The sequence below is a fragment of the Aspergillus ambiguus genome, assembly GCF_047715705.1.
Source record: "Aspergillus ambiguus strain CBS 117.58 unplaced genomic scaffold BDV59scaffold_8, whole genome shotgun sequence".
Taxonomy (NCBI): Eukaryota; Fungi; Ascomycota; class Eurotiomycetes; order Eurotiales; family Aspergillaceae; genus Aspergillus; species Aspergillus ambiguus.
This window is the reverse complement of record NW_027395521.1, coordinates 679,906-705,715: the sequence shown is the minus strand read 5'-3', so window position 1 is coordinate 705,715 and position 25,810 is coordinate 679,906. Positions and strand designations below refer to the sequence as shown.

The 25,810-nt window shown below is 51.5% G+C and overlaps 9 protein-coding genes across 9 annotated transcripts; 3 read left to right on the top strand and 6 right to left on the bottom strand.

Moving 5' to 3' along the window:
* The first annotated feature begins 5,379 nt into the window (after positions 1-5,379).
* BDV59DRAFT_161077 (uncharacterized protein) lies at positions 5,380-5,892 on the top strand. Its single transcript, XM_073687560.1, has 2 exons — positions 5,380-5,784; positions 5,836-5,892. The coding sequence occupies exons 1-2, from the start codon at positions 5,558-5,560 to the stop codon at positions 5,858-5,860; spliced, it is 252 nt and encodes an 83-aa protein (XP_073549972.1). The 5' UTR covers positions 5,380-5,557; the 3' UTR covers positions 5,861-5,892.
* Positions 5,893-6,891: 999 nt separating this feature from the next.
* BDV59DRAFT_161130 (uncharacterized protein) lies at positions 6,892-7,670 on the bottom strand. Its single transcript, XM_073687561.1, has 2 exons — positions 7,101-7,670; positions 6,892-6,900 (listed from the first exon to the last, which is right to left on the bottom strand). The coding sequence occupies exon 1, from the start codon at positions 7,584-7,586 to the stop codon at positions 7,188-7,190; it is 399 nt and encodes a 132-aa protein (XP_073549971.1). The 5' UTR covers positions 7,587-7,670; the 3' UTR covers positions 6,892-6,900; positions 7,101-7,187.
* A 478-nt stretch (positions 7,671-8,148) lies between these two features.
* On the top strand, positions 8,149-11,317 carry BDV59DRAFT_174660 (uncharacterized protein). The gene is made up of 2 exons (XM_073689116.1): positions 8,149-8,985; positions 9,051-11,317. The coding sequence occupies exons 1-2, from the start codon at positions 8,886-8,888 to the stop codon at positions 10,670-10,672; spliced, it is 1,722 nt and encodes a 573-aa protein (XP_073549970.1). The 5' UTR covers positions 8,149-8,885; the 3' UTR covers positions 10,673-11,317.
* A 47-nt stretch (positions 11,318-11,364) lies between these two features.
* BDV59DRAFT_160786 (uncharacterized protein) lies at positions 11,365-12,237 on the bottom strand. The gene has a single exon (XM_073687553.1). The coding sequence runs from the start codon at positions 12,138-12,140 to the stop codon at positions 11,598-11,600; it is 543 nt and encodes a 180-aa protein (XP_073549969.1). The 5' UTR covers positions 12,141-12,237; the 3' UTR covers positions 11,365-11,597.
* A 292-nt stretch (positions 12,238-12,529) lies between these two features.
* On the bottom strand, positions 12,530-13,280 carry BDV59DRAFT_160808 (uncharacterized protein). Its single transcript, XM_073687555.1, has 2 exons — positions 13,047-13,280; positions 12,530-12,987 (listed from the first exon to the last, which is right to left on the bottom strand). The coding sequence occupies exons 1-2, from the start codon at positions 13,065-13,067 to the stop codon at positions 12,565-12,567; spliced, it is 444 nt and encodes a 147-aa protein (XP_073549968.1). The 5' UTR covers positions 13,068-13,280; the 3' UTR covers positions 12,530-12,564.
* A 1,255-nt stretch (positions 13,281-14,535) lies between these two features.
* BDV59DRAFT_160989 (uncharacterized protein) lies at positions 14,536-15,597 on the bottom strand. Its single transcript, XM_073687557.1, has 3 exons — positions 15,359-15,597; positions 14,636-15,235; positions 14,536-14,568 (listed from the first exon to the last, which is right to left on the bottom strand). The coding sequence occupies exon 2, from the start codon at positions 15,217-15,219 to the stop codon at positions 14,704-14,706; it is 516 nt and encodes a 171-aa protein (XP_073549967.1). The 5' UTR covers positions 15,220-15,235; positions 15,359-15,597; the 3' UTR covers positions 14,536-14,568; positions 14,636-14,703.
* Positions 15,598-16,798: 1,201 nt separating this feature from the next.
* BDV59DRAFT_160818 (cytochrome P450) lies at positions 16,799-18,749 on the bottom strand. Its single transcript, XM_073687556.1, has 3 exons — positions 18,581-18,749; positions 18,335-18,529; positions 16,799-18,280 (listed from the first exon to the last, which is right to left on the bottom strand). The coding sequence occupies exons 2-3, from the start codon at positions 18,524-18,526 to the stop codon at positions 16,937-16,939; spliced, it is 1,536 nt and encodes a 511-aa protein (XP_073549966.1). The 5' UTR covers positions 18,527-18,529; positions 18,581-18,749; the 3' UTR covers positions 16,799-16,936.
* A 419-nt stretch (positions 18,750-19,168) lies between these two features.
* Positions 19,169-20,778, top strand: BDV59DRAFT_160801 (uncharacterized protein). Its single transcript, XM_073687554.1, has one exon. The coding sequence runs from the start codon at positions 19,589-19,591 to the stop codon at positions 20,474-20,476; it is 888 nt and encodes a 295-aa protein (XP_073549965.1). The 5' UTR covers positions 19,169-19,588; the 3' UTR covers positions 20,477-20,778.
* Positions 20,779-24,410: 3,632 nt separating this feature from the next.
* On the bottom strand, positions 24,411-25,748 carry BDV59DRAFT_174640 (HAD family hydrolase). The gene is made up of 4 exons (XM_073689114.1): positions 25,296-25,748; positions 25,226-25,247; positions 25,055-25,164; positions 24,411-25,002 (listed from the first exon to the last, which is right to left on the bottom strand). Exons 1-4 carry the CDS (start codon positions 25,360-25,362, stop codon positions 24,518-24,520), a joined length of 684 nt encoding a protein of 227 aa, XP_073549964.1. The 5' UTR covers positions 25,363-25,748; the 3' UTR covers positions 24,411-24,517.
* Positions 25,749-25,810: the final 62 nt, after the last annotated feature.

Sequence of the window (25,810 nt, the reverse complement as noted above, 5' to 3'; positions counted from 1 at the left end):
CGGACAGGTACGGCGTACTCCGTAGGTTAAGGTACTACCGGGCCGGGGCAAGAACCATCGAGCCGAGGCGTATTCGATCGGGAGTTCCGTTTTACATGGAGATATTACCTTGCGGAGGTAGTGCTGTCATGGGAGATTTGCTTTTCTGAGGCGGAGGGTGGCACATGAGGCATGGTGATTACGAGGATAGGACAAGGAGGAACGGGGCGGGCCGGAGAGCGCGAATTTCCCATGTCATGTTTGATTCGAAACTTCCCGTAAGATTTGATCCTGTTGTTTAGATGACGGCACAATCAGAGGCAAAGCCGAGTAATCTGATTGACGGCATGGCTTGACTCAGGGGCAAAGAGTATGGAGACCTTCCTGCCTGTCACATCACATCACATGAGCCTATCTGCTTCGAGCGTCTCGGCGTCTCGATCTAGAATTCGACATGAGACCCGAGACCGGAGCAGACAACGTAGCATGGGTTCAGCTCGACATGGGAGCTGATGTTCATGTTGATCCCATGTCGAGGCTGCAGCGCGTGGGGAGTTGGCTGCGCGGCTCGTGGTCTGGTCGCCTCCATTCCCACCGAGCGACATGTGATGATAAACGATAAGAAGGTCCAACAGGAAGAGGGGAAGACGGGCAATAATAGGGGGTATCAGCTGTTAGGCTGTCACGATGGACAGGTGTGCCGCCGCCTCGGTATGGACGGACGGACGTCAGTCGATCAGCGGAGTTCATGCGAAGGGGCAGGAATATCCACCCGGGAGGGAGGGCTGAGTTGACAGCTCAACACGACGTCCGTCGGATGGGATCATATGCGATGGCCCAAAGCGAAGCAATACTACAGAGTGGGTGTCAGCAGAGATACTAGTCCGAAGTGCCCGCAGTGATCGCTGGGGCTTAACGACAGAGCCCAAATCGACGATCAATCACAGCCAACGGATTTTGTTTCCTGACTGAGAGACACTGCGGGTACAGTAGACGAAGAAAAAAACTGATTCATCATCTAAGGGGAATTTTCCTCCTGAGTGGATGGAAGAAAGGCGAAACGCTAAGAATAGCACAGCCGACAACAGCGACCAGATGACCGCATGTTGGCTGATGCTTTCTGCTCCATGTGGGACACGGGAAGTAAAAGATATCCATCGTAACCCCAGCTTCTTTTCTCCAGCTTTATTCCCGCCTTTTATCACATGGCCTGCCAGCATTGACGTGGCTCGACTCTGTTCGCGGCAATGGTCCATGATCCCATCCCGCGGGACATAAGGGCAGAAAGCCTTCATTTTCTCGTGACAAACGATGCATTTTGCAGGCGTCGTTGGGCTGTCATCTGGCGGGAGATTGTTCTTGGGGGAGGGTTCTTTGCTGTCAGGTCATCAACGCCTTATGCTATACCGCTCTTTGAGATGTTGGTGATCGCGCCTGTCCTGTCCATCACACGACTGCGGTGAAGGATTCGTGCCATCTGAGGTCTTTGTTTGGCTTTGCTCCTGGCCTCCTTTTGGCTTTGACTTTCGGCCTTTCACGTTATTCTATCTCGGTTCTCGCCTTGCTTTTTGGTACCCTACTTTTCGCGTTGTATTCTGCAGCTCCCTCGGCATGAAACGTCTAATACCGTGGATCAGTGTTTCTCGTCATTTCAGTCCGGAGCGTATTGTTCGATGCAAAAGTACTGTTTGATTTCTGCTTTCATACGCCGCTTGTTAGGTGTCTGTACATGCCGTGGCCCTCCATCCATTTTAATAAATAATTCCTACGCCCCAATACGTAGTTGGTAGAATCTTGGCTTCTCTCAGGATGCCCCGAGGAACTGATGGCCAAAAGGAGGACATAATCGAAGAAATCCAATTTGCTCTGTATCTGTCTTTCGCCAAAGAATCCCCATGAACAGCCCAGGGCCTTTGACCAAACAAGTCGCCGGCGACGGACCAAGTCAAAATGCAGCACAATATAGAAGCCACATCCAATGAATTCAGCCTAAGCGCAAAAGAACTGAAATGCCAGGAGCCGCCAGGAACTCGAATTGGATATCTCTTTGGCGCCGGCGGGGTCACATGAGGAACGGTCCCATCGACAATAAGTCGATATCGGAGTTTGTATACAAGTCAGAAGACATCGATAGCCGCTGCCTTATTGCCTCCTACGCCGGCGATTGTTTGTCGCTGCTGCTTTTTTTCCGGGCTACCGCGGGTAGGAGCAGATTTAGACAGAATTACTTTTGAATCCACCCTTCTCCTTTCTGCCGGAGGGCGGTTGGTTTGCTTTTTCTCGTCCAGGGACTTGTCCTCGGGCATTTGATATTTGCCTGTATCCAGTCAAAGGAGCCGGCCGCCGATCGGGCAGTTGCGGCGTCAGCCAGTGTAACGGACCCTGTCAACGGATCAGTGGATAGAGAACAAGGTTGTCCGTCGAGACTCCGTTCTAGAATAAGCCCCGACTTACCTCAGATGGGGTTGGCGCTGGGCATGATGGCGCACATGATACGGCCAACAAGGGAGTTTCTTGGGGGCGAATGCTACTGTGATACGAGCCAGAGTCAGCGCGGGACTCGAGTTGGATATTCCTGAACCTCGAATATGCTGGACATCGCAATCAACTGACCTCCAACAGGCGCCCCAACAACGGTGAGGGCACGAGGAATACGACAAAGAATGATGTTCTTTTCGAGGGCCTTGAAGGGAAATCCAGTTTCGTTATGCCACTCTTACCGTACAGTTACGATCCCTACATATGCAATTGGCCTACCTGCTAAGTCAAGGCACATCAAGGATGCTGTCACGTATCACAAGGGCCCGACCTCATACCGTACCTAGTTCGACGGGGATGGTGGGGTGATAGAAGAAGTGTTGAGGAATCCACCCTGGTGTGGGATGGTCTAGAATGCCTGAGGGACCAATTTCCGGGGAACAGCAGGAAAGAATAAACATGCCGGTAGATCCTAAATACCTGGGAATTATGATGTGATGGACCCTGATTTGGGCCACTGGTACCTTCTGGATTGAAATTCCCCAGCGGGAGTTACATCGACAGGCATGTATGCAAGTACGTATTGTCTTAGATTTATTGGTTTCGTTCCTGACCTCGCGAAAGGACTTCCTGTGCCTGGATCCAGGGATTTCGAAGCGTATGAGCTACGAACTTACGGAGAACGTCGTCAAGCTTTAGCTATGACCGCTCTTCCACAACACCTTCTGACCGGTCTGGGGAATTTCCCCGCGAACGTGCGGTGCCCACCCATGAGGGGACTTCCAATATGCAGCCAACTAGACCGACCATCGCATTCGCCTTCCTTGCAGCCAGTTAACGAGTTCGACCTCGCCTATCCATACTTCATCCATTCGCTTTGCCCTGAAGATTAACCAACTTAAGTCGCTCTATCACAAGTATCCCTAGAGTGCTTTATGGCAAAACGATGGAAAAGTACATAGTACCTATCAGCCGCCTGACCAAAGGGTGTTCTTGGTCCGGGGGTGCTTCCGCCATCCGCGTAACCCTTGCTTCCTGAGCATCATCCCCTTGAGAAAGAGGCTACAGAAAGATTGCATAATCCACCCACTAGTCTCTAATCCCCCAAGGCACGGGATTTAAGTTGGCCAGTTTGGCTGTTCGCCAGCCACACGCCTTTAGTGCTGTTTGCTCGGCTTTACTCATCCCTGGGAATAGCAATGCCCTGGGACACTCCCACATGCTAAGTTACATGGACGACGATCTTTTCAAGGGCGCGCTGGTCGGGGATGCGGGCCGGAAGGGAAAATACGTGGAATGTGACCCGTACAGTGGTACTTCGTGCCAGTATGCTCCCGAGTCCTCGACGCAGGGAGAAGGAACTGAGGAGTTCAGTAAATAAACAGCTCAGCTCGTCAGCCCTACCAAGACGAGCGTCTCTCCGCAACTGCCGCTGGCTCGGCTTCTCGCCTCCGGGTACCCCTACGTTCTCTTATCCCTTGTTCTCCGTACCTCATCGTCTGGCTCTATCGTGATGGAAGGGATTGCCGATCCCGATCCTGACGTCTGTGCGCTGTCCAAGCTTTAAACTGTGCAGGAGGCATGTCTCTGGGAGTCTGCAAAGGGCCAGAAGCCAAGACTACGATGGATAGGCGGGATCCCAGTCACGGAGTCACCCTGAAGTGGGAAGCGAATGCATGTAATCTACATATGCTGTGTTCGCATCTCATGTACTCTCCTGGTAGCAGTAACGTACTACGTACAACCCAAGCAGGTTCCTATGATCGATGAACTCCATTACATGATCTCCCAGCCACGTACCTTCCTGGCCCTGCTGCAGCTCCCAGGATCCCCACGGCCCTAGGATTGAAGCTAGACTTCCCCATATGCGGGCCAGATGAGGATAATCGGTGTTGTGCAGGGATGATGCCCTACAAGGTGCGGTCAACCGCCTGTCAATGAGTATGGAGCATTGGTAGATTGTTTGCCGACGATCGCGGGGAAGGCGATCGAGACGGCATCATGACCGTGCCCATATTCTGTCGTATCCGTCTCTGTATAATGGACGATTGAAGATGTTGCCGGTAGCACAATCCCAGCAAACAGGGGACCCGTGACTGGTACCGGCGCAACCCCGGCATTCAGGTCCCAACAACTAGCCATGACCGCCCCCATACCCAGGGAATCAATACATACCATCAACGCCGTAGATGGACCCAACCAACAGGGCAAGCATTCCGAGGGCCATGCCGCTGAACCCCACATCATGTGACGAGAGGTGTTCTTGTGACTTGAGATTTTTGCCACTAGTAGTGACTTGTCCGCAGTAGAAGGCAAAATGCTATCTGGCTGGGTTTGCCCCACGTCCCTGGTTTACGCGAGGTCGCATCACGGTAGTGGTACAGTACAGGCAACATTGCTGAAGGGCCCTGGAGACACACCGTTGGCGCGTAACTGCGGAGTTGACGGCCTGGCTCCGTTGCGCCACTCGTCGAATTTGATGACCAAGGACAGACAACTTGTCACCGATAGAATGCCGGACGGCCGACGCCTTTCCTTCCCTCGGCAACTTTTTTGCAATCGCATCACGATGCCTTTGCCCCCCCTTTCCCAACGAGGGTTGCCCTGGTCTAGGTCGTTAGGGGACGGCTCCCTCGTGTACCAAACCTCGGATGTCGTAGGGCCCTCCGCATCGGTCAGCTCCCCCCGCGGTCGTCAGGACGGTCGTACTCCGCCACCGCGGCCCTTTGCAGCAGGACGGTAGCTTAGCGAGACCATTTCGATCGTCTGGAAGCGAACGAGGGGCGGGTGGGCTACGCTGGGAGCAAAACCGTCAGATCATGGGACTATCGGTCTGGATCCACATCACCACCCGCCTAACGGGCGGTGGGACTGGGGAATCGTCATGGGAGGGAATTAAAAACAAACGACGAAATCTTATCTCAGAGAGGCATAGGTGCTAATCGTGACCTTAAGTGGCCGACGGCGTGAGGTGCCCTCATATTCGGCTAAAAAGGAAGAATGGAATAAAAATAAAAAGAATATATGCCCCGATCAATAGATATCTTCCTGGAAGACCGTGCATCGCGCCTGATACCCTTCACCCTGTTGGAATGACATTATGCAGCTACGTGGCCGTCTCTCCGCCCGTCATGGTGGAACAATTGTATGCATGGATGATGAGCAGCTGAGCCGTAGGCTGCCTTCGTCGTCGAGGCGGACTGGTGTTGGCCGTGGGGACGGTTGGGGTCAGCGGAATAAGCTTCATTTGTTGGCGGCTAATTGTGGTTCTTTATCCTTTCTCGTTTCGTCACTCTGCGTATATCTAGATTCTGTGCATGAAGATGCATTCTTGCGATGAGATGCCTCGTTCTGCATATGTACGGGTAGATCACCCACCTATAGTATGTATGGTCGTAGATAATCGCCGCAACGCCACGGAGATATCTCGGGCTCTCATGACCGCACAATTGTTTTGTGTGGTCATACTATCGGTCAAACGTAGCGAGGCCTACCTCCAGCAACAGTAGAGTATCTCGATCGATTATCGCCTCGGGTCTATCCTGGCGCGTTTTCGCACGCTCGCTACGGCCAACTGAAGCGACACCCCGCCAATGCGACTCGCGACAAACCCCACAACAACAACAACAACAACCCCGTATCTCCAACATGAAACCGGATCTTACAACTCATCGCGACGTCGTGGGACCCGGGCCCGGACGTGGAACATCACCTGATGGCCGAAACGTGCTCCTGTGCTACCTGGGGGCTGAGGCGAGGTGAGAAATCGCCTTCGCCCAGCAGAAGCCATCCACAGACCGACCTTGCTCATCCATACGGATCCGGAGCTATCAGTCAGTGGATCGGAGCTAGCCAGTAACCCCCCGGACCAGTGGCCTGGAGACCCGGGCCCGAGAGCACCAACTGTGGCGTTTAACTACGCGTCGCTCACACGCCGAGCCAGACAAGGCGGTCTTTGTGTGTGTGTGTGTGTGTGTGTGTTTTGCCTTCTTTTAGCCGTCATTCTGCGGCGCCGGCGGGGGCTGTAGAAGATTCTCTATTCCCTCCCCCTTGTCACGGGGAGGGGAGCAGGAGCAGGGGCGGCTAACCCGCAACCGACGGGTGGACGGGGGGGGGGGATATTGTCTAGGGTTCAATATCCAGTGGCACATGGGGAGAATGTCCAATTACCAGGCGGAGAGGCGTGTTCCACCACCCTCCCGCCGGCATCATTCGTGATTATGCTACGAGGAAGGTGGACCCGCGACAACAGAGGCGGGTGAGTTGCGGTCGACAGAGTCGCGTTCCCGGGCCGGGTTGACTGACTGACTGACTGGTGACAGCTGGCAAGAGCGGACATCTTGTGACTTGAGGGACGGGCGGGAATCGAGGGAGACAGCGAGGCTGTGACACTGTTGTCCGTTGGCCCGGAATGATGTGCCAAATGGGGGCGTAATTTGCAGACTGATCATTATTATCGGCGGAAGGAGAGCTACGCAGTACGGAGGGAAAAGCTCGGAAGAACGCAGCAAGCAATCAAGGCACGGACGGATAGAGCTATGTACATCCATAGCTTAAGACGATCAACCAGATCGGAAGCTGCAGTGTGGTTCCCCGGTATGTGGACCTCCGCCTGGGGCAACGGGGAGGATGGAGGCACATACCTCCGGCCGGTTAATAACAGGGGGAAGAAGATGGTTAGTTAAGCGTATTTCAGCCGGGATGGGGGGACGACTACGCACATCGACGTGTCAGATGGGCGAGGGAGGGCACAAGGATGGATGAGAGGGACGGGTAAAAATGTAAATCCACCAATATTGGCTCAGATGGGGAGTACGCGGTCGGAGGCGAAGGAAGAAAGGGAGGCGAAAGGGAAAAGCAAAGAAGAGACAGAGTCCAGAACAGGCGCAGGGTGGAAATGATATGAGCAGTGTCGTCCGTGGCAAAAGCAGCTTAATTAATTGAAAGTTGTGACAGTCAGCAGGACTGGGGGGAGGCACATGGCGTAAGGGAGGAAGCTTAGGGTTGAGCCTGGGAGAGTCGACTATGGGAGACGGTTGGTCATTCGAAATTCCGCATGTATTCTCTGTCCTGCGTACTCCGTCTGCAGTAGATGAAGAGTAGAACGAACGCATTGAGCAGGAGAACATGCAATAGTTGGCGATGGACCAATCAGAGGCGCCTCAAAATTGAACAAGTCAAGTGACCGGCTGCCCCTTAGTCAGCGGCGCGACGGTCACAGGACCAGCAGATCTTTGTCGTGTTGTCTCAATGTTTGTCTAGAACCGCTGGCTTCTTATTTTTAGGTCGGTGTTGACTGATGCGGGATGTCTGTGTATCATCCAGATACATCAGGTAGGTTGATAGATGAGAGGCCGGAGGTGATAGATAACGTCTACTCCCTAAATAGGTACTGTAGGTGGTCTCTCGTAGACACATAGAGGGATAACATCAACTATGTAAGTTCTACTCCACGCAGGACGTCCTTCATTCCCAACGGGGATTATTTTGGACCTCTGAAGAAGTATTCACCGGGCAAGATTCCGTACTTTCCTCTTGGGTGGGACTCCGGAAACAGACCGGTAAAGTTACCGATGGTCATGACCCGGTATGAAATACTCGCAGACCCACGGGGTACATGGGCCGTGACTAATGCTAATCAAATCCTTACCGCCATCAGACCAACCTGTTCCTCGGTACCCTCGTCGGCCTTTTTTTTTTATGCTTTTATTTTATTTTATTCGTTTTATTTGATTTTTATTAATTTAATAAATCGAATTATTCTTTTCTGGATTGGGATTTTTCCTCCCCCATCTCCACCGATCCGTCATAAACTACCACCATTATCCCTCTTCTCTCTTTTTTCGTCGACTCCACCGACTTCCTCCCCATATTCTTCCTTCCCAAATTTCTCTTCCTCTTCTTCCTCCTCATCCTCATCTCCCTCTGTCCTTTTCCCCTTTCCCCAATTCCCTCCCTCATCACCCACCTCCTCTATCCAAATCCCCGGTTCCCTTCGATCTACACGCCATTCCCGCTTTCGGCAATATCTACCTCTGCCGGCGACCACGCTTCTCGCCTTCTGACCGACTGTCGCTTCCGGTCAACCTCCTACTCCGCATCAATTTTCTCCGGTGTCAACTCCTCAGAATCCTCCTCATCTACAACCCCCTCCCAATTACTCCATCTTCCATTATCCCCCCAGAGAGAATCCATCTGGCTGCAATTTTTGGCAGCTGGGGTGCCACGTCCGCAATCCACCGCATACGGACCACACTATATACGCTTCGTCGAGCCTCTGACGGAATTCGAGAGTATCCTTTATATCGCCACTTTCGCGCCGTACGACCACGCTCGGGGGAGACGGCGACCCCGAAACCCGCAACGATCTTCCCGAAGAACCCAACTTGGTACAATTCGACTCGGTTCGGCGATCGTCTACTGACAGAATGCCTTCGGGGTTAACGACACCGGTCCTCACCGTCGACACGGCGAAGATCCATAAGGTGGACACCGCCAATACTCAGAGTCTCCATGGAATGTGGATGGGTGAGTTTTCCCCGCCATTGGTTAATCGGGGAGAAAGCGAAAAATTAACCAAAGTCGTCTCTTAGTCTTTTCCAAATGTGCAGACTACATGGAGGAAGGTCGTCGACTCGAAAATCTGAGTTGGAGACTCTGGACACGTGAGACCTTCTGTGTGGAACCGGAAACTTCCAGTGATACCTCGGTTTTGCCACTCCTGCGTCAGGAGGCAGGTGACCTCCCAGAACTTTCCGCCAGTGTTGAATCGGCCGCTTCCGACCAAGCAGAGAAAATCGAACATCATATCAAGCGTCCCAAGTGTATGGACTACAAGCCTGCTGTCGTTCGCGAGGATTCCATGTTGAGCCTCGGTCGCGGCAAGGAAAAGCATCTCACTTCTTTGGATCTGGAACGCATGGTGCTGAACATCAAAGAGAAGAAGAGTCTCGAGCCTCTTACGCCGGTGATGACCACCGTTGCGCCTCCCGTCGTCGACATCACTCCCCGACCATCCACGCCGACGCCTGCTCCCGCTCTTTCTACCGACTCAAACTCGACGACTAAGAGGACCCCGACATATCGTATCCAGAAACAGCCCAACCCCTCCACAGAGTCGTGCTCGACCACCGCCCCGGATTACAACGAGAGTGATGCTGCCAACGTCACTGCATCTGACACCAGCGTCTCGTCCTCCGGCATCCTTCCTACCCGACCTGAACTGATCAAGTCTCCAAGTATTGTCCGCGGATTCTCGCCTTCTCTGATCTCATCTTCCTACCGGTCGCAACCGAAGCTCGCCGCCGACCCCAGCCCGGCCAGAAACACCACCCAGCTGAAACCCGCCCCCATGAAGAAGAAGGGTGGTATGTTCACCCTGGGGGGTTCCTCCGGTGACGACGATGAAAGCTCCTTCGAGGACCGCATGGCAATGCAAGGGCCGCACCGCAGCTCTTTGACTGATGAATTGGGCAAGCCCGCGAATGCCCAAACACCAAAGAAGGTGGCGACCTTCAAGGATCCAGCCGGAAACATCAAGCCGACCAGAGAACGCAACGACAACGATGAAGACGCCATCGAGACGGAAGATGACGTCTCCGAGAGTGCTATCGAGGATGACGAAGATTCGGATTGGGAAGATTCGGTCACCGAGAGTGGACGTTCGAGTGTGGAGGAGAGAGATATGTTCCAACGCGTCGATTCCAAGCCCAACCTCGTCTCTCGACGCTCTCTCCTGACTATGATGATGCACCAACCGGCCAAAATGGGAACGACGTCTCGGTCAAGCCCAGCCCTCCAGCGTTCTCGCCTGACGTCCCCCAACGGACCGTCCATTCCCGCCTCGCCTCCCGATGATGACAACGAAAACTTAACCATGCGCGGCCCCGATGTGCCGCGCTCCAAACCGATTATCATGAAACCCGCCCCGCAGTCCGTGGCACACTCGCCCCGGACGACTCGCAGGAACATGCTTGCGACCGAGTTGACGGAGTCTCTGCGCCGCCATCTACTGTGGGAGCGTCAGCAAAAGAGCTCGACCGCCAACGCCTTCCTCAAGCGCAGACATACCGCCCACGACGGCATGGCCAACCTGCAGGAGTATCCCAAGGGCGTACAAGGATCTAGCCAGGATCCTTCCAACAAAGACAAAACCGGTTCATTGAATCACTACACCGACTTTGGTCCTTGGGAATACCACGTGAAGGGGTGGTAGTTGACACTTTTGCTATGATTTCTCTTTCTTCCCCGCTGTCTGTGTCAGAACATATCCTCTCTACGATGGGTAATGTTTATTTGACCGTGATACCCGGACACTTGCTTTGACGATTTTTCTCTGGTCAAGACCACCGATTACATATCCTTGTGACACGTACGATCATGACTCTGCATTTGCATTTTGGCGCATTCTAGGGATCATCTGGTTATTGATTTCGACCTAATCTTATTCCGGGTCTTACTTTTGCTCTTTTGTTTCGTGGCATTGGGTGGTTGTCATGGTGGGATAATGCCATGCGCCACATGGAGGATCAAACCTCTCTCCTATGCAGCTAATCTTCTTGTACAAATGGGGTTTCTTTCCTTGGCGGAAACGGTTGGCACACTCATCTTGGGTATGGGTTTTTCGGTCTTTTCTCCTTCGGGTTGAGTCATAAAGGCCTTGGGTGGTTGTCATCGTCGCGTCTAGCGATTGTTCGCTTGCCGTTTGGCAGCGGAAAATGTGCCCGCGCTTTTGCTTTCCTTTTATTCCTGATACCAGATACCATACATATCCTTGTGGATTATTGTCCACCTACGCATGACCATGTACGCTATTGTGTTTTTCAGTACTGAAATAGAAGTCGGAGAAAAGAGAATTTTTTGGAAGTCTTTAAATTCTAGTGCTAATGTTTCACCCTCCTTGTATATACTCCGACGCATCTAGGCCACGGTCGGACGCACTGACAGCTCTCCGCCAGTGGCCTCCAGCCAGACAGGGATGGAGCAGAGTGAACGGTCAGAGCTCGGTCAGAGCTCCGGGATGAGGCGCTGATGGTGGAGGGGCGACAGCACAGCAGCCAGCAGCCATGCAGGGCATGTTGACGATGACAGGAAGGGGTTCAGTCTGCAACTGCGATGACCGGGGGGTGGGGGGATAAGATCTAGAATCGCCGCACTGATCGTTTCACATGCAGCTGCGAGGTGCTGCTAATATTACGATTCAATCGGAAGATTTCGTTCGGTGCCGGGGGTGGAGGGGAACTCATTGCTTCTTCCGCTGACGAGTCCGTCCGCCCTCGACTATGGTATGACGGGATGGATGGATGGATGAATGGAAGTGGACGGAACCGCGATGGAGGGATGAACCATGCTCGGGGATTGTGAAGGATGGAGGTCTTGCCGGGGCGAGGTGTCGATGATGGCTTGGTTAGGTCGGTATGATTTATTGGTGATGTTTTGGGAGGTTTGTCATGATCTGAGCCTCTTATGGAATTTGTATAGGTCTGTCTGATGTCACTCGACGGAGCATGTCCAGACGTCAAGCACTGATGATCTTTACGTCTGGGACTCACTCGTTCGCGACGATCGCCTGCACCGCTAGACTCCGTTGAGAACGATCTGTATGCTTGGATAGACTTCGCCGTAGTCCCGTTGGGAATCACTCGTGTTGTGTCGTGCAAGGACACTGCTATACCGTGGATCATCCCCCTCCATCTACATATCTAGTTTTCTGGTGCACCCGCGAACGTCCTGGCCTCTAATATTCGGAGACCCCGACGATGGCAGCTGAAGGGGTTAATGTTGTCCATCGCTCGCCATGACGTAACGATCTCCCCGGAAAAGATCGGCTCAGATCAACCAAGCACAAGGACGGAGTAGTTGGCATCTACGATCTCGATGGTGTGTGTGTGTGTGTGTATACTTCCAGACAACAGGAAGCTCCCCCATAAACCAACCCTACTTGGTAACTCCCCGAAAAACACACGCTCGTTACGGAAGACTTTCGGCCTAATAATCCCATCGTCCTCCTCACCCCCACATACGGCCTCCGGTTCCTGAAGTACCCGGAAGGGTCACAAAAAAGAGGACCCAGAGAGTCCGAAAACGCCCGATGAGCGTGGAGCCTCGTCACGCAGCTGTGGCTGGTCCCAGCTCTCGAGTGGATTTCCAAACAGGGCTGGGCCGCGGAACTTGCCCTGAAAGGGACGACGGCGGACTGGAGTCGGGTTTCTTTCTGCATGTCCCACTGTCTTCTGGTCTGGTCTTGTATTTTTCCTGGTGGGTCAGTGAGGTTGGGCAGCGCTTGATTTGTAGAGAGATGCGGGCAGGTTGTACACCGGTACTGGGGAGAGTACCGTGACCGTGGATGGGATGGCGCTGGGATTGAGAATCGGTTTTTGGGTTGGGCTCGAATTGGGATGATTCTTTGGAAGAGCACCAAGGAGACTGTCCGGTCGGGGTATCGTCGGCATGCCGATCCTGCACGCAGTCCAGCCTCACCGGCATCTCAGCTGAGACAGGTGATAGGCTGGAGTAGTGACAGAATGGGGCCTCACACTAAGAGTTAGTTCTAACAGTTTTGTGTCAATACGTACGGAGTACCTGCGTACGAAGCTCTTGGGTCGTCTCATACCGCCAGGCAGGGAGAAATTTGACTGGTGAGCAAGACCCCCGGTATGCGACCAGACATCTCCGTAGACAGACCCATGTGGATGAGTCCGTTGCTGTTTGCGTGAACGATCGGGATCCTACCGAGACTTCACCATGACGTACGGCGTACGCAGGTACGGAGTAGCGATAGATCTGTGTACTCGTACACCGCACCTCTAACGAGAGAGACATGGAGTCCACGACGTCTTGTCTTCAACGCCTCCTAAAACATCAAACCCACTAGTACGCAGTACTCCATAGTATCTAGCTCCTACAACGCCCCCACTGCCTCCTACGTAACAATCCTCGCCCACACCAAGCCCTCGCAACCATATCTAATCCCGACAGGCTGATTGGGAGACAAGCACAGATGCAAGGGACATCTCATCTCGTCTGGTGACACGGACATGCCGGCACCGACATGTGAACCAAAGCAAAGTAACATCGCCGGCGGCGTCCGCAAACCCATGGGATTCTCGTCGCCATGCCATGCGACCACAGAGTTTTCCCGACCGTGTTTCGAGAACTGTTCTAGAAGGGAAGATGTGGCGGGTTTGGGTTTAGCGGGGAGTATGTTATTTTGCCTCTATTTTGCTTCCTATTTTGTTCATAATTTGCTTTCTGCGTGGCGGTCTTACCGGCCTGGGCGTGGGATGTTCAGCCGGTATTTGGCTAGTGCGTACGAGGCCTATACAGGACTCTTCGTACGGTATTATATCTAGGGAACGATTGAGTGAAAAGTCTTACCCGCCCCAAACTTAAGACGCTGCTGATAGATCCCGGGGGACAGAGAGAGACGGAGGTCGGAGGAGTCTTCAAGCTGCTTCGGCCGCCGACGACCTGAGGATATTATCGTATGTCTGCCAGTTACGCAGTACGTCGGGGAGCTCCTAGCTTGCCATGTGATAGAGAGCTGCTCGTGATGGTCGCCTTGTAGGGTAAGGTACCGTCCACCTTGCATAAGGATGCCCACTATGCACATAATTACTTTTCCCCTTCCCCTCTTCGTGAAGCCTTCCCCACTAGGTACATGGTCCAGTACAAGCTGAAATCCCTCGCTGATATCACTGGGCCGTGATCATGCAATTCCCGAGTCTGATTGACCGCCAGTTTCTCATCCGCTGAGGCTTGAAAAAAAAAATAATGCCCGACCGTTACTTGTCTGGGGTCGCAGGCATCGGAAGACTTTGCTCCGTCGAGCGTTTAGGTTTGGACTATCTGTATAGAATGCTGCGAGCCGCTGATGGAAGCCCCGAGGCGCGACAAAATAAGCTCTTCGCTTGACTACAATCGGTCGTGATGAATAATTATTCCCCGTTCTGCCGGCGGATAAGCGAATCCCGCGCATCTCTTATGCTTTCCCGGCCGGGAATTGATAGCTCGGGGATCCCCTCTGCTGGGCTGTCGATTATCTGCCATTCCAGCGGAGAAACCCCGTCGATAGTAGAGGTCTGGCGTAGATGAGCCGCCTAATTGGGAAGTCTGCTGACTCCAAGCGGGTTACTAGATCGCAGATCGAGTATCTTTGGTAAGAAAGGATCGGACGCACAGCTCCTGATTATTTTCGTCCGGTGGATCGAGGTTGCATCCTGGGGCCCTCCTCGGCCGCTCTGCAAATCACCACCGAGGAAAAAGTTCGGCCGTGAGGGGCACACGCGGGGAGACGCCAAATGCCCAGAGGAATTGGCGGGGAAATGTGGGAGAGACTCCCTTTACGCCGCGCGCCGTACGTAGTACGGTCTTCCTGTCCGCTGGTTTCCTGCGAGCGATCCGATCGCTCGTCGGGAGTCGTGGACTCCCCCGACAACTACGGAGTATAGAAATCATAAAGGTATTGTGAGGGGAGGGTAAGTTTGGTGGCTGGATGGTCAAGCCATGTCTCCTATCCGTATTCATGGGATTTCCGTGGTTGGAGAGGGAGGAATAGCTGGAAGGCCGTGGGCGTCCCGGCGGGTCGTGTAATCCTTCGTAACCAGTCGGCCCGTTACATACCCACGAAACATTCGATAACATCAACGGTATGGAGCAGATCCATGACGAGTCGTTCAGTGCGGTAGATCTTGATGAGATGTTGATCTGGTGGTGGACATTAAGCTCGGGCAGACGACACTTGCGAAATGGATTCATCTGCATGTAGCCGAGCGCGGTGCTGCATGCTGCGTGTCAATGGGGGTTGTAATTATGATAACATCGTGCGACAGGGCTGGATGGTATGCGATAACCCACGCCCTAAGGGTCTAGCGATGCGGCTGCGGCCTGGGAGAACTCATACATAGATCACCGTCCTGCTGGAGGGTGGGAGACTTCGACCGTCTGCAACGTCTCGGGACAGATGCCTCTCACGGCATCTTGCGAGTCAGGATGATGATGACTGGTGTCGTGGAGTATGATATCAGGAAAACGAATGTCTTGATCATATCGGGTTTCCGCATTCGGGTTTCGTCATGATCGTCCATGAAACATCGTCTGTAGTATCTTCTAATCCGTCACTGTAGGGCTTCCAACCTAGAACGCCTGCGCCCTGCGCAAAACAGGGAAGAAGCGAGATGTGCCCCTGGATACCCGCGAACTGAACGTCGGTAGCAGCGTTCACGCCTCTCCCTGCACCTCGCTGTCCCACCCAACGCCCACGAAACGTCCTGAATTGACGTTCCCCGGATTCCAGTTACCCCGCCATGATATCATGGGCATTGCTGCTGTCTCTCTACGCTTGGTTTTGCTTGTATAGGACATGCGCGAACAGTATCACGTGGCCGTTGCCTCCAGATGACCTGCCGCCGCCCAAATCACGTCGTTTTTCATCATCTGTCACCCACCGGTGTATCTGCCAGACTAAGAGGGCTCCCCGCCGGCCACCGCCGCTCTAGACAGGTGCAGGGTGGCTTGGTGCTGGCCAGTGCCTGGGCGTTGTCGATCCCACCACCAAGAGGTCACCAGATCAATGTGTTGGCACTGAAACCCTGTGCTCTGGGTTGCCCCTGCCCCGAATCCAGGTTCAGACTCTGACAAGTCATCAACTATCCCGGTTAGAGATTTATATTTAATTGCACGGCACACAAATCCATGTGTGGTGAAGCGAGTCTGCGCCTATCCACTTGCCGTCATCTACACCATCGAATCACCCAGTGTAAGATAGCTTGTATTCGTCCATGGATGGAATGGTCGTCCAGATGACGTCTGCTGGAGGAACAACCGTCTATTGAAGGAACGCTTCGTATTCCTTCAAAGTTCTAGGTCCTCACCGATCAGTGCCCTCGATGCATGTTTCTAATGGGAGGCCACGGATCTCTATCGGAATCCACACGCACGACAGTCCTCCCCCTGGATCTGGCAACGGCCCGTCCTCCATTCTGGTCACACGCCCCCCAGGAACCCACATGGGATGGATGGTGCTGAGCTGGCGGATCAGCCTCAAAAGTGTGTGCCGCCCAACCAACGAACTGTTGCATACTACACCGCGGGAAGACGGCTTGCAGTCCGGCGCAAAATTCACTGACACCTCGTACTTTGGACTGGCTTATCTGCCGTTCATGGTCTGACGACACGACGCCGGCTTGACCTATTCTAGTAGCCATGTAGTGATATCTTGAAAATCATGCGCGATTATTGAACCTGCCGTAGCTTATGATACTTTTGACTGCTTTCATGCTATCATCCTTCCTAGTTCGGTCAAGCACATGCGATCTTGCAGCCCAGACTCCGATGTAGAAAGGACCTCCTGCTCGAGTAACGTATCGTATCTATGGTACGGCATACGGGATTTTAATCTGCATGAGAGGCGCCATTGTACGCCCGGAAAGAAACATGCCCCAAGAAGTATTCAACAATAAATTATGCGAGCGATGTATGCTCAATCAGACCGCAACTTCTCTGGAAATCGCCGTTCCCAACCAATGATAGTCGGCTTTACCGGCCCAGAGAAGAGAGACGAATAGTCAGTCTGGGGTACGCCTTTCCGTCCATCGACATTGAACAGCTTCATATACCGGACAATCGTTGCCACAATTACCCCCAGATTGATATAAGCAAACTTCTCACCGATACAGCGGTGACGCCCAGCCCCGAAGGGAAGATACGGACTTGCCGTTCCCTTAGACATTCTCCCATAGCCATAGTCGACCATCTCCCCATCATCGCCCTGCTCAACGTGGTCCTCCCATCGATGAGGATCCCACCGACTGGCATTCGGGAAATACTCATCACTCATGGCCGTCACCCCCGGCGACGCGAGAAGGACATGGCTGGTGGGAACAACATACTGCGTTCCAGGAACAGGGAGCGGGTTCTTCACCTTGCGCATGATCGAGTGGATGGACGAATGCAGCCGGAGCGTCTCCTTGATGACATTCTGGTGCAGCGGCAGAAGATCCAGATCGCGGAATTGCAGTGGCGGGAACATGCCCTGCGCGTCCGGTTCCCCGAAGCGGGCCACCTGCTCCTGATACAGCTCGTCCAGGACCGCCGGCTCTGACGCAAGCCGCAGCAGAATCCACGCGCTGATCGACGACGAGGAGTGCTGGCCCGCCATGAGCAGTGTGATCATCATATGTGCGATCTCCTTGTCCGGCACGGGCCGTCCGTCCTTGTACTGGCACCGCATCAGGTTCCAGATCATATCCGAGCCGTCGCGGGCGGGGTTCTTCCGTCGCTCGCGGATGATGTCCATGTAGATGGCGCGCATGCGCGCGTGCGCCGCATCCCGTTTCTTATTGTGCGGCAGCGGCGCCCGTGGCAGCATGAAGTTGATCGGCGTAAAGCCCTTGTCCAGGTCGTGGTAGAGGTCGGCGAACTCGGACGTGAGCTTCCTCCGGACCTCTTCGCCCTGCAACGCCCGGGCGGCCGTGAAGATGGTGATTTCCGCCATGGCGGCGCAGATGTCGACCACCCCGGATGGGCCGTGGAAGTTGGGCGAGGTGCGCAGGTAGTCCTTGACTTCGCCCTCGATGAGCTGCACGTGAGACTCCAGGGCTGCTTGCGTCAGACCATATTTTATGAACTTCTTCTGCTCCATTAGCTTCGAGTTCGGGCAGTCGTATACCACGTCGGATCCGAAGACGGGGGTCGTCAGAGGGCTGTACACCTCCTCTGCGTTTACGTCTTGGAGCTTTCCGTTGAGGATGAATTCGTTGCCATTTACACCGAGGTAGACGGTTGTCTTTTGGCCCAGGAGGACGAAGGTGAAGATATCGCCGTACTGGGGGAGTTAGTACGGACCGCTGGAGTTGATAGAATGGGAGGGAATGCGGACCTTTTGTCTGCAGGATGCAAAGAAAGCATAGGGATCAATGCCATAGCTGATTGTACTTCCCAAGAAAGGAATCCAGTGGAAGACCACAGGCGGTTCAGTCGGGTTTCGAAAGAGCAGTTGACGGATCACATTCCACGCGATCAGCGATAGAGCTCCCAGAGCAGCGTAGGAGCCGACAAGAAGGAATGACATGATCTGCGAGTGTCAATTGCTGAAAAAGAGAGGCAGTGGGAACGAGACTATTACCTGGGGAGATGGAAGAGACTCACTCGCATGCTACATATAGATCCACGTCGGGGGCCTAGCGAAGAATAACCCCTGGGGCAATCGGAAGAGCTCCAGATACGCTGACACCACTTGTTAGAAGAGAGACCCTGATACATGCTTGGCGCTGCCGGCGACTCTGCATCCGAGTCGAACCACGCCTCCATCGACTACCTAGGAAGTGTTGGAGTAGATCATGCTCAGTAATGGGGTTTATGGCTGATCTAGGCAGAACCAGTGGTACTCGTGGGGAATGCAGCAAGGCGCTTTGTCTCAAAAAGGTTGTCTCTTGACCCCTTGTCGTTGCCCTGATGATAGTCGTATTAGCTAAATTTGGGTAGTTTACGCGTTACGGCTTCTACTGTGAATGGCATGGATAAACTGCCTGCACGCTGAAAGCAACCTGAATCCATTGCTCCTTGAGTCGGCGCTACAATGAAGTTTCTGGATAGGGTATTGTATTGCCCGAGAGAGAGAGTAACTGAGCAAAATTGACAGCCCCCCACCAAAGAAACCGTGAATAGAGTAGGCGAACTCATGTTCTATTAAGATGAATAAGGACACTGATTCTCATAGATTCTCTTAGAATGCAACTCTTCTCAGGCTCTGTGTATCGACTCTCATATGGCATCATCGCCGGCTGGCTGGATGTTGTAGGCCAACTTCGGATCTTACTCCCATTGCAAAAGTCTTGGGCATGTCGAAAAGACCAAGGTGCTGCCTTGATAATGGACTCATAGGCTTGGAAGGAGTAAAGATGGAGTGAAGTATGGAGATGGAAGTAGCGACCCACTCCCGTATGGAAGGCCTCTATCGACGCAAGTTCATAGACAACTTACGACCAACTCATTCGCAAGCTATGAGAAACTGTCTCTACCTCTTACCAGTTGATTGATTTATCTATACAAAATGGAACCTCAACTGTTACGGTGGGTGGCTGATCCAGTGAAAAATTATTTGATAGCATACTGATCCTCTAGAACCCCGTATATGGTCGGCCAGACCATAACATTATGGCAAGGCCCACCCTGCAATAAACGAGAAGTCAGCGCCCAAATAGTTCAAATCTTCGAGCCCTTTACGACATATTGTACAATGCTCTTGAACTTCATCTCTTCGCCGGGACCACAGGGCGCAGTTGTGCTGAAGCTGTTTGACCGACGTTTTGCTACCAAACTCGGACGAGACCACGGAATCTGTCCGTGGTTCCGGGCGCTAGATGTCGAATATTTTCGGTTCGTTACTAGTGGTGGCGCATTGGAATTTCTGACCCGACTCGACAACAGCGAAGGCGAACCATTCAATGCCGCGCAAAACGAAGCGTTTCTCCATCAGCTTATGTGGAGTCGGTTCCGGACAGAAGTCGAGGCGTACGATTTGATGAAAGACCTTCAAGGGGAGTGCGTTCCTCGACAACTCGAGAGTGTCACTTTTCCCGGTTATTATGTCTCGTGTGGAGAATCCGTCGATAGGTTCTTCAAGATCCCTGGAATCCTGTTTGAATACATACATGGATTTCCGTTGCGCCTTGTCTCTGGAAATGCCCCTAGAGATACCTGGCAATCTATCTGTGAGGAGGCAATTCGAGTTGTACATCTAATCGGGGACCGGGGCATTCTCAATGAAGATGTCAAGACCAGGAGCTTCAATGTGCGGGAGGAACCAGGACCAAAGTTCAAGGTTTTTATGCTCGATTTTGCACTATGCAGTTTCCGCCATCAGTATCGAGATGAAGCCCACTGGAGGGAGTCGAAAGCCAAGCATGATGAGGAGGGGGCCGTGGGGGTTGACCTGCAGAGGTATCTACAAGGAGCTTTTGTCTACCGTCGGTCTGATCGGTATAAAGCGTTGGACGAGGAATTCATGGAGGCAGGATGACACCGCGTCACCAGTTCCATTCATCTATTATTTTACTAGTAGCCTTCTATTATTTGTTGCAGTCCCGCCACATGTTTTAGGTAGCATATCTTAGGGCGATCCCACAGCCCTCAGGTCTATAGATCGGCCGGTGGCATGAATCCCTATCCAGAACTAGCGCGACTCGGTTGATCACCGCAGCGGAATCAGGTTTTCCCATTTGTTCTCGAACAACTTTGTCCTTCCCTAAAAAACTCCCAAGTCCATTCGTCCCTAAGGGCCCCAGATATTAGGGGCATTATCAGATTCGAAGAGCATAGAAGAATTATCGCACGTCGCGGACCCGATGGGGATATGATCATAGTTCTGGAGCAATCAGCTGAGAAGAAGTCCTCTGAGAATGAACCAAACGGAACCCTACCGAAGGCGCCGGCAAACAGGTCCAAACATTTAATATTAGAATTGCCCTACTTCAAACGTATGCTAGGAGGCAGTTGGAAGGAGGGTGAATCTCTTCACACCACCGGCTCCACATCTATCACTGCCACTGGTTTTGATTTGGAGGCTCTTTGGTGGTCTTGAATGCCATGAATGGCCGTCAAGGTCGCCTTCCTCGGACAATGAATCTCGACACGCTCGTCAACGTGGCCACCGTAGTTGACTACTACGGTTACCAGGGGGTCGTTGACATGTCCAAGGAACTGTGGGTCAAGGAGCTGTAGTCCAATTCCCCTAGAACGTCTCAAGATATGTCACCCTGTACATATGGGTAGCTTAGGTTTTCTGTTTAGGAGAATTCAAATCAGCAACTGATGTTGCCATTCAAGGATGCTCGGGACAATTCGAAACCCATGGGTTCGGTATACCGTGTGTCATGATCGGTGAGTTCCGATTGACTAAGTTCGCTTTCAATCTTCGAAGATCAAATAAACATCTGAATCAAAGATGCTGTTAACAGTGTCCACACATCTCTCGACCGACTCTTTGTCCGTTCCCATGAAGAGCAGCCTGCTTGTTCTTCTAACTGCAATGCTATATTGTTCGGCTTTGGGATACGCGAGCATATCAAAAGTCACGATCAGAAAATCACAAGTTTTAGCAGGCTTATTAAGTACCTTGTGACTATCGAATGTGAGAACAATAAGAAGCCACTACATAATCACTCATATAGATTTGAAGACGAGTATAGTCAATGTGCGCTCGCCGGCTATAGCCGTCCACTCGTTAATGATGTTAGGGCAGGAGTTTTGGAGCTGAGATTGACAGATCTCGAGACTACTTATTGATCATGTATGGTAGCTCCAGAACCTTTGCAGATGATACTGTGGGGGTAGCATCTGTCTTCAGCGACGATGATGCAACCTTAAATAGATGCAAATGTCCTATTGACCTATCCATTTGATTCCAGCTGACACTCTCGGCGTCGCCCATGTGGCGTTTCCTACGGTATAACCAGGAGCGCATTGAAGATGCATACACTTCTGATACCGCCAACAACCAGTCCATTATGAGAATGGTGTCATTTTCGAACATGTCCTGAGATGAAGTGTTTAAATTTAGCCCGAAAGCACATGAAGATTGACCACTATGCATTGAACCTCCGTTGCGACATTGCAATATCCATTTAGGGACAGCATTATTGATTCCTTATCTAGCCTGAACCCTAGCTGTATGGTCAACACGGTAACCGTTGCTTTGATATTATCTAAGATATTGTGAAACCAGTTTATAATTGACATGTTCATGGATTGTTCCAGACAAATAATACAATGTCTGAACATTGGAGAATTCAAGACTCCAATGAGGCAAGGCCCACCTATTACACCACGCCCATTCTTTCGATTTCCTCTATTCTTCCAGCGGGCTTGGGTCTACAACAGATAGACACTATAGATAGGCCAGTAGAGGAGATGTAGAAAAGATAATTCCCACACCATGCCTAACAATTGAGGCACGATGCCTGTTTAATTCCCCATTCCGTTAAAGAGATATCGGTGACGTACATAATCTAGGGGTACTCTGGAACTTCAGTTCAGACGGCTAAATATACTGCAAACACTTCTGTAGTCAAAATTTGGAACTAGCAATTGATCAGCAACTTAAGTCCCAATGTCTTCCTGGAATGAAAATCTGCCAAAATGCATCATTCCAAGGTAATGATTTTCTCAAATTTCCGCGACATTGCATATCCCCATAAATCATGCTTAGAAGAGGTCGTGTTAGGCCTGCGATACGCACTTGATGCTGTACGCTTGAAAGCCAAAAGATGTCCCGCCGCACTGAAACTGAACCGTTCCTCCTGAGCACCCTTGATCCCTGAGATCGCCAGTTAGCATATAGAAGCGATCATATCCTGACAGCACCCACGATGGAAACACTTACGTGTACAATGTACATACGGCAGGGCCTGCCCGGCAGGTGGCATTAATCGTCTCGACACGGTGGCTAAAATAGCGCAAGATAAGCACGTAAGTCTTTTCCTTTTCTTCTTCTGAACTAAGAATGATTGATTAAGGATGCTATGGGAAGGAATACCCGTTGGCAAAGCCGATGCAAGTTTCGCGGTTGCCAGAAATCTCAAAACTACGGCCAAAGTCGGCTCTCATATCGAAAGTGTCTGTCTGAAGGAAGATACTATGGTTAGCCAACAGAGGATATGGTCTTTTGGAATGGAGAATACTGCAAAGCGCAGAACATACTGGGAAATATGAGCGGGAATAATTATAGCCCAAGCCTCCAATCACTTGGCTGACACCCAGTAGGCTCTGGCTGATGCCCAAAGATTGCTGTTGTTGGTTACCTAAAGCAAATTGCTGGCCAAGTGCTGTATTTGCAACGAGCAGGCCGCATAGGAAAATGGAGAGCATCATTGTGAGTGAGAAGTATGGTTTTGGGACTTGCTCTGTGTTTTGCATGTGCTTCCTATGAGTGCAGGAACATGATCGTATATAAACTTGACAAGTGTAATTGTCATCTTCTGCAATATAGGACGATGTGCCTGAGTCTGGTGTCATGTGGTGTATACTGTATTCAAAACCCAGAATGTGCAACCACACTTTCGCATACATCCAGGAGGCACTCAATCTCATGGCGCTATCTGGTGAGCAAAAAAAGGTCGTGTCGACGGATCCTACAGGGCAAATTTAGATTGATCCTGGTTAGAGTGTTTTTCAGTGTATCTATTGTTTTTGTCAGGTGACGTCGTCTGTGAGGTCTTTGCTGGCGGAGATGTTCTAAGGCGGACCGGATTTCCTAGACAGTGGCCCTTGTGTCATAGTAATTTAAGTCAAGTTATTAGTACGACCTGCAAATAAACTCCGATTCGTTTATATTTTGTTCTCTGCACCATTGTGGCATCCCTGTCGGCTTATATCGACCCCAGCATCACCAGACACCCCTATTACCTCTTGAGCATAAGATCCATCCAAAGGTTGCATACACAAGTCGCTGCGCTACTACCGTAGGTAACGCTAATGCTGGTAGTTTTCAGATGGTCATGTCATGCAGGGGAACTTGTGTTATCATAGCCACTTAAAGTCCGTCTTACCATGAACCGGCCGGACCGTCTGCATGACTATCGTTGTTGTACAATGGTCTGGGATTCGAGGCATTGTCTATATTGTTGCCACTTCTGTAGGTATGGCATTCTCTTTTTCAAACTTCCCAGGATATTTCTTTTAAGTAAGTAGCATGGATTTGCTGATGGTCTGACAGTCATCGAAGAGCTATACAGGATTTGGCTTGAAGGTAAGGATCAGCCATATTGAAAGGGATACCCTCTGGCAAACCATGGGGCTTCTCAGTCATACTCAAGTTTATTCTGGGGATGGTTCAACGTAACCTTGCCAGACTTTGGAGCTTTTCCACGGTTGTTGGGAGAGAGGTATAGTTCTATACATAGAGACTTTTTCGATTGTAGAATTGGATAAGGAAGATGTAGAGATATAGAGGATTTGTTTCGATTAACCAACTCTAGGGGAGTGCAAATTTGTACGTTGTATGTGGGATAACTATCCTAACTGTATATATAATAAACATCGCCGAGCTGCCCGTCTTCCAAGTTTATAACAAGTCATTGAAACAGAAGCGGAACTGATTATGGTCGACTATGTCGAGCTTCACTGAGCGATGATCTCGAACAACCCAGTCGGCACCAGCTTCCTTGAGCTGTTCAACAGTATGTGTCGTCGACACAGCTAGGACTTTGCACCCTGCAGCTTTCCCAGCCTTTATACCAGCAGGAGCATCTTCCATTACTAACACATCGACGCAATTTGATCCACTCTCCCGTAAGAGCTTGTCTCGAGCTTTGCGATAGCCTTCCGGGTCAGGTTTCCCCAGTCTGACGTCTTCTGCAACCGTGACTTCTTGCGGTCTCGGTAGTTGAAGAACCTTTAGCCATCCATCTAGTAGGGCTTTTGTGCCGGAAGTCACAATGGCATACGGGACACCATTGCTGTCCAACGCTTTCAGCAATTTGCGTGCCCCGGGAATTTCCACGGCGGGAGTACCAATCAGGGGGATATTGGCTTCCATAGCACTGATGTCTAATAATAGGTTGAGTTAAATTCGGATGGACTATCTTTAAGATGAACTTACATTCCCAATTGGCTCTTGAGGGGTCCAGTTGTTTGAAGACATCAATGCTTCGTCTCCCATGGGATGTACGCAGGATTTCTTGATAATCGACCCCTAATTCGAGTGCAAGCCTGGATAGTATAGAATAATGGTTAATACGGCTGTATAGCAATAAATATATCTAGGCCTGACCTTTTCCAGTTCTCTACAATAGCTGGACGACTTTAGTAATGATATATTAAGCGCAGGGATACGAACAAACCTTCCGTAGAGTCAATGATGGTTCCGTCGAAATCCAGTAGAACCCCAGCAAAAGAATGACTCTCCATTATCAAAAAAGGTAACTTGAATTGGGTTCTAGAATAGGAGGTAATTGAAATTAAGGTTGTCTTTCCTGTCTCCCCTTAAATTGATTTAAATATATGGCTTCGTGGCAAGCGGATAGGGGCCTAGCGGAACATTACCTTGAACGGAACCCTACCCGCCAACCGCCGACTTTCTACACAGAAAGGAGAGGAAGTCGTGGAAGCATGCTTGTTCATTTACGTACCCTCGCTGAAACATATACATACGTAGCAAAATCCTTTTGCAAGCGAATGACTGCCCCGTCCTATAGATCTGCGCAGTTTTGCAAACGATTATAAGACGCTAGTCTATTTTAGGAATAACAGCCCTTCAACGAACAACATGAGAGCACGCAGTAGAATTTAGAATCACCTACCCGTAGAGAAAAAAGTCCGACTGGCTGTCAGAAAGTAAAAAACATCAATTGACTCA

Coding starts and splice junctions, on each gene's coding strand:
- BDV59DRAFT_160786 (XM_073687553.1), bottom strand. CDS start 12,140: ATGATCCACGGTATAGCAGTGTCCTTGCACGACACAACACGAGTGATT.
- BDV59DRAFT_161130 (XM_073687561.1), bottom strand. CDS start 7,586: ATGTTCTCCTGCTCAATGCGTTCGTTCTACTCTTCATCTACTGCAGAC.
- BDV59DRAFT_160989 (XM_073687557.1), bottom strand. CDS start 15,219: ATGCAGATGAATCCATTTCGCAAGTGTCGTCTGCCCGAGCTTAATGTC.
- BDV59DRAFT_160808 (XM_073687555.1), bottom strand. CDS start 13,067: ATGAGACGACCCAAGAGCTTC. Junction 12,988..13,046: donor TGAGACGACCCAAGAGCTTC/GTACGCAGGTAC, acceptor TCTTAGTGTGAG/GCCCCATTCTGTCACTACTC.
- BDV59DRAFT_174640 (XM_073689114.1), bottom strand. CDS start 25,362: ATGGAGAGTCATTCTTTTGCTGGGGTTCTACTGGATTTCGACGGAACC. Junction 25,165..25,225: donor ATTGTAGAGAACTGGAAAAG/GTCAGGCCTAGA, acceptor TATACTATCCAG/GCTTGCACTCGAATTAGGGG. Junction 25,003..25,054: donor CTCAAGAGCCAATTGGGAAT/GTAAGTTCATCT, acceptor ACCTATTATTAG/ACATCAGTGCTATGGAAGCC.
- BDV59DRAFT_160818 (XM_073687556.1), bottom strand. CDS start 18,526: ATGTCATTCCTTCTTGTCGGCTCCTACGCTGCTCTGGGAGCTCTATCG. Junction 18,281..18,334: donor TTGCATCCTGCAGACAAAAG/GTCCGCATTCCC, acceptor TAACTCCCCCAG/TACGGCGATATCTTCACCTT.
- BDV59DRAFT_174660 (XM_073689116.1), top strand. CDS start 8,886: ATGCCTTCGGGGTTAACGACACCGGTCCTCACCGTCGACACGGCGAAG. Junction 8,986..9,050: donor TCTCCATGGAATGTGGATGG/GTGAGTTTTCCC, acceptor GTCGTCTCTTAG/TCTTTTCCAAATGTGCAGAC.
- BDV59DRAFT_161077 (XM_073687560.1), top strand. CDS start 5,558: ATGCAGCTACGTGGCCGTCTCTCCGCCCGTCATGGTGGAACAATTGTA. Junction 5,785..5,835: donor GATTCTGTGCATGAAGATGC/ATTCTTGCGATG, acceptor TAGATCACCCAC/CTATAGTATGTATGGTCGTA.
- BDV59DRAFT_160801 (XM_073687554.1), top strand. CDS start 19,589: ATGGTCGGCCAGACCATAACATTATGGCAAGGCCCACCCTGCAATAAA.